The sequence below is a fragment of the Procambarus clarkii genome, chromosome 26 (genome assembly GCF_040958095.1).
Source record: "Procambarus clarkii isolate CNS0578487 chromosome 26, FALCON_Pclarkii_2.0, whole genome shotgun sequence".
Classification (NCBI taxonomy): Eukaryota; Metazoa; Arthropoda; class Malacostraca; order Decapoda; family Cambaridae; genus Procambarus; species Procambarus clarkii.
In genome coordinates this window covers 8665607-8671766 of record NC_091175.1, presented here as the reverse complement: position 1 = coordinate 8671766, position 6160 = coordinate 8665607, and the positions used below count along the sequence as shown (strand labels likewise).

At 36.8% G+C, this 6160-nt stretch overlaps 1 protein-coding gene across 2 annotated transcripts in view; it reads right to left on the bottom strand.

Annotated features, from left to right (window-relative positions):
* The window catches only part of LOC123756751 (ceramide transfer protein), a 34712-nt gene that overhangs the window by 14297 nt on the left and 14255 nt on the right, over positions 1–6160 (bottom strand). For both annotated transcript variants that reach the window (XM_045740048.2, XM_069331839.1), the window contains exons 6-11: positions 5681–5877; positions 4248–4451; positions 3833–3991; positions 3042–3267; positions 1347–1555; positions 93–225 (exon numbers count right to left, since the gene is read on the bottom strand). In XM_045740048.2, coding sequence (XP_045596004.2) covers positions 93–225; positions 1347–1555; positions 3042–3267; positions 3833–3991; positions 4248–4451; positions 5681–5877 — 1128 coding nt within the window. The remainder of the gene's footprint in view (positions 1–92; positions 226–1346; positions 1556–3041; positions 3268–3832; positions 3992–4247; positions 4452–5680; positions 5878–6160) is intronic.

Here is a 6160-nt window from a genome sequence, read left to right as displayed (position 1 = left end):
ACATGAATAATCTAAATTTGCATGACGATTAATTAGTATTATAATAAAAAAAGGTAGCCCAATTTCAAATTTGTGGTGTTACCCACACTCACCTACAGAGCAGTATGTTATCTTTGTCAAAAGATTGTCTCGTGTCACAGGTTCACCCTCAGCAGGTGGAGGTTCGATGAATGTTTGACACACGAAACAAACTGTAAGGTCAACCCGAACACATTTTCCATCATTCTGTAAATACAGAAACATTTTATTATGCAAGCTGCAAAATTACAACTCACATTTTTCTACATAAATTACAAATTATTTCTCACATCGAAAACATTGGACCAAAGTCAAAATCCTCCAAACAGTAGCCAAACTGGACACATCTTCTTCAATTAGCTACAACTAAGGATGTTAAGAACCTTAAACATATTCTGGATGAATTTGTTTAGCCTAACCATGGAAACAGAAACTTAGAAACTCACTTTTTATTGTTTCAAGAAAAAAAAAAGAAGTCATAATAAATAGCAAAACAAGCTCCAAGAAAACTGTCAAGATGGTGGTAATAATAAAAAACATCATGAAATCACAAAATACAGTACAAAAGGATTTGTAGTAGAGGCCAATTGAGCCAAGTAATGTCCATCCCATGGCAATCAGTAAGGTTCAGTACAGCAAAGTACTGTACATCCTCTAGCCACCAATGATTGTCCCTGACCATGAATAAGAACCAAAAGAACCAAGTACCTATCCTGACCATGAAATTAGGGCCAGCAGCTCTAACTGCTGGCCCCGACTCCCAACTCCGTGACCATCAATAGTATATCACGCAACCACAACTTCCCTAACACAACACGACACATCCTGTACCAAAGAACACACATCATTTCATCCTAGTAATAATAAGAAAGCTCAACAAGAATTTCACACATTTTAGTCAACAATCTGTACTGCAAAAAACATCAAACACACTATCACAAAATATTTTGGTCAATATACTTATTGAAATGAAAAGACCAACAGCTGAATGTTTAAACAGTTGTGACCTGTGTGAAATTTATCTTCTGGCTGTCTTGGTCTGACTGTATTTCACATTTAATTTCTCTAAGAAAATTCTAAGAAATGAGACAAGATTCACTGAAAACATGAAAATACACAAATAAACCCCCTTTTATTTCTATAACTTCATCTGCCTGCATGACTGCAGACAATGACAAGACCTATACACTAACATGTTCAACACATTACCAATACCAATTTACAGTACCAAGCATTGAATACTGTAACCTACAATAACAGCATACTGAATTCATAATCCACTTAAAATAATACATTTTCTACCTCAGCTATTAGTAGATATTACTTACAGGGGCATCTGGATGTTCTGTGGATTGATTACATACGATCCATGTATCACGAGCACTTCCATTGGCAGGATCTGTGGAGGGTATCTGTCGTATATGTGACCAAAAGAGAGCATCACGCTGTGCTGTTGGCCAAACTCTCTTGTGTAATTGCAAGAAAATTATCGTATCATTTGATATCCTGTCCAAGACTGTCATCTGTTCAATACTAGCTGAAATGGAGAAGGTAAACTTGTAGATATATAATGTTTCCAAACAACACAAGAAAATTCTACATACAACAAACAATGTTTAAAAAGAGCAATGTACATACATCATTATTAACCCACTTCCTACTTTCACAAGGCTGAGAAGTAGCCGAGTGAAGATAAAAGGTAAATAATAGTGAGATTTATAAATATCAAAATTAAAAATACTGCATAGCTAGGCGATTCGATTCATCATTCATATGCCTGCAGATGACTCAGTGTTACTACTTTGCAAGGCATGTGGAAACCCCATTACTATTACACACAGAAATCACAATAACGTGATGCATCAATGAACAAATCCACAAGGGCAAGCCCTTGTGGATTTGTTCATTGATGCATCACGTTATTGTGATTTCTGTGTGTAATGAAGTAAGGGCAAAGAGGTAGAAACAGTATGCACTTAAAAGTACAAAAACAAAATATATGACACTGCTGGTATCAACAACTGTCAATGGAATGCAAACTAGTGTCATCAATTACCGACTACATTAATGAGATTTTGTTTGTCTCACAACAGTGGTCTCCTTTTAATTCCTTAATGTACATACCAGGAGCCACTCATGCTTTACACTACCCAAAATTTAGACCTAATAACTGCCTTTAACTGAATGTCACAAAGAAAATATTACAAATTAATAGAAATGATTATACAATGTCCGCCCCCTCCCCCCACTGATGGCAGTACCTACAGCTAGTCCTGGATACACTGAGTAATAATACTAATGTGATACAGTGATGAGAAAATCTGAAGGAGCCGTGATGAGGATTCAAACCTGTGCGCTGGGTGTTCCCAGGCGCACACTCCAGACAACTAACCCATGACATGGTCAAGACGATTGCATCCTGGTGTACTACTGCACGCGCAAGGATTCCCGAGGCTTCCACTCGGGAATCCTTGTGGGTGCAGTAGTACCCCATGTTGCAATCCTTTTGACCATGTCATGGCCTAGCTGTCTGGCGCATGTGCCCAGGAACACCCAGCATACAGGTTCGAATCTTCACCACAGCTCCTACGGATTTTCTCACTGATGCTTCACGTTAGTGTGATTACTCTCTGTAATGAAAGAGGCGTGTCAGAGGTAGAACATTCCTAGAGGACAGAGCCAGAGTGCATGGGGGGATTGTATAAAACTCTGGTTCGGCTTCAGTGGAAGCCTCAGGAATCCTCGTAGGTGCAGTAGTACCCCAGGTTGCAATCCTTTTGGCCATATCGTGGCCTAGTTGTCTGGAGCGTGTGCCTGGGATCACCCAGCACATAGGTTCGAATCCTCATCACGGCTCCTACAGATTTTCCCCTAGTTCTGGATAGAACGTAATCCAATATAATGCCTTGGAGTTAGGAACGACTGTACACTACTGAATTTGAAAGGAAAGTATCGAACTTTTTGTTATGTACAGTCACAATTCCTCACAAGAGGAACAATTTTGCTGACCACTAAATACTTACTATCCCATTCAAATCTAACATCAGGTGACCAGAAATGGTGAGCCATCTCGTGTGCTGTAGCTCCTCTTACTTGATGCACAGCCTTCAATGGATCCACAACCAGTCCATCTTCCTCCAACTCTCGCCGATACATCTTCATTTCCCCTTCTTCTGCAAAGATCTGCCAAATGCCACCCTCCACACCTTGCTGTGCATAGCCAAGCTGCTCCAGTGTCAGTTTTTCAATCTGAAGGAGCAAAAATATAGATCTTAAGTGCCATTCCAAAGTGTAGATAATTTATTGGCAGAAAATAGCCTTAAACAGTTATACATAAAAAGGTTAAATAATGATTAAGCAAAATGTCTGAATTACTATTACTATTAAAACACAAAAACTTGTTTTCTAAAGCATAACTGCTATTTACAAACAAGCATCCTTCTTAAGGTCAATAATTTTGCTTCATGTAAAATATATAGCTAAATTAGGTATATATATATATATATATATATATATATGCACATGTATATGTGAACAAATGCATTTTGACTCTAATAAGCTAAGTTACTGAGAAAAATTATAAGTTAATTTGAAATGATCCCATGCTAAAAAAAAAAAAAAAAAAAAAAAAAAAGAACTTTCCAGTGTTTAAAAATTATTAAATTTTTTGACCAGGATCCAAATGAAGACCTCAATATGGCCTAAAGAAAGTGTTTAATAATTCAACTGAAAACAGAACATTCTAAAATTAACAAAAACCTACACTTTCTTTGCAATTTTCTTAAAATCTTTACCACAGAAAATTAACACTTACTTGAGGCCAAAGAGGGTGAGCGGCTGCAGGTTTCTGAGGCGTTGCTAATTGCTTCAGACGTAAACGTTCCCTGAACTCCTCCTCCTCATCCATTTTGTCCAGAGCTGATTCAACAGCATCATAGAACTCATCCTCTCCTATTACACTATGGGGTCCTTCCTACAATAAAAAATGAGTGTAACTCATTTAATCTTACGATGTACATCATGATTAGGCAAAAGGTAAATAACACTTAAGTCTAGCTTTAACAAAACCCTGCTTAGAAATCAAATAATTATTCAAATCAAGATAAACCTCATTAATAAGTCCAAGACATCTTAAGTATGTAATTTATTACCTAAATATTCACACAAATATTCATCACTACTGCTTCTAATGTTGTACTTTTATCAAGAAAGGCAAAGATAAAACACACCTCATAATCAGGTCCTCCCATGACTACCATTCTTCTGGAAGTTGGCATTTCTTTCACATTATCAGCAAGAGCATGCTTCAACTTCTCTTCTAGTCGCCTGTGCTTCTCTCCTTCACGCTCTAAACGTCTCTTGAAAGACTCTTCCCTCTGGTTCATAACTTCCACACAATGGCTTAAGGTAGTAAGGATACCAGCTGTTGTTGCCTAGAACAAATGCTTTAAACTGTTATTTGAAGAATTCAGCCAACACGACTAGCAACTATTCATTTTTACAGTAATCCTAAAATGGAGAATGTACATACTGCACTATATTAACAATTTCATTCTAGTTTTGCACCAGCTCTTTCCCAATACCTAAATGGGGTTTAAAAATAAATACAGTGCAGGTACTGTATTTGATTTTCAAACTTTTATTGTATTTTTTCTAGGAAGAAAAGATTTCAGCTTTTGATCTCACCCATTAAAAATACCAGTTTAGGAGGAGAAAGTGTATCACATTTCTATCCAAAGCAGCTTTGTGGTTTAAGTACAGTACTTATTATAACAAGTTTTTCAAAGACAGAATATCATTCACAATATAATCAATAAGTATCCAAGGAATTTGATGTACAATATTTTAGTCATAAAATACCATCATTAATTTACCCTCATTTCCCTTATACTAATTTGAGTTTCATTTTTTTATTTCTAGTAAGAAAAAGCATTTTATATAAATATAAGGGACATAACTAGCAAACCTCTTTTCTTCTCTATCAGACAACAGCAGCTACTAGGTCTTAACTCCTGTTCTGAAGGCCATAAGTCTGGATAAAGATTACAAGATTTAAAAACAAAAAATCAAAGCCCTGGGGAAAGTCTGATGACTCAGGAAACGGTTATGTGCCTGGATGTGTTTCTGGAAGTTCTTCTACTCCGCAAGCTCGCCCCGGGGCCAGGCTTGACCCTGGGTATCTGTTGACTATTGTTAAAATTTGACTATTGCAGAGAGAGAGAGAGAGAGAGAGAGAGAGAGAGAGAGAGAGAGAGAGAGAGAGAGAGAGAGAGAGAGAGAGAGAGAGAGAGAGAGAGAGAGAGAGAGAGAGAGAGAGGAGTGACAAAAGTTTATGATCTACAGTAACACCATATTACCCTAATTTATATACAGGATAATTTAGACATGCTATATCAATATTTTGCAGAATTAAAATTATAAGTGTATTAAATGTATCATTGCTCAGCATTTCAGTTACAAACTGGGCTGGGAAGAAGCAGTTAATGTAGGGATTATTGTCAAATCTACTTTATATAACCATGCGTCTTGATTTCTTCCTTCAGACAATCAGAATGCAATCTTTGTGTGTACTCGCACAATTGTCTTACTAAATATTTTTTTGGCCAACACAACTAATTATCATCTTGAGAAATGAATTAATGTACTGTACCATCCAACTTACCTTGAAAGTGAGTGCTTCTCCACGGAAATCCAATGCATAAGCCCCATGTTTTTGTAGAGTTTCTTTACTAACATGAGAATGCGGAAGGTGAAGAGGGGAAAACTTCCTGCCCCCAGCATTAGGAGATTCTCCGAGGCCACATTCAGCAGCCACACCTACTTCTATCATGCCATCGTGCTCTGGTTCATGGCCATTACCTTTGATAAATTTTTTCAAGCATGAGTAACATTTAATTTATTCAACACTTGTACAGTATTTTTCATTATAATACTCAACAGTTCTAAAAGAAATAAAACCAGCATTAAATGTAATGAAATGCCATTTTCTGGGCGAGTCCCTGAGGCTCCCCAGAGCTTACCAGATCAACATGTGCTTCAGAACAGCAAGTGAACAAATTCGTACTTTTTTAATTACTATTTTTTATGCACTCAAAATAATTATTTATATATTTGTTATTTGTTATACATGTATCTAAATACT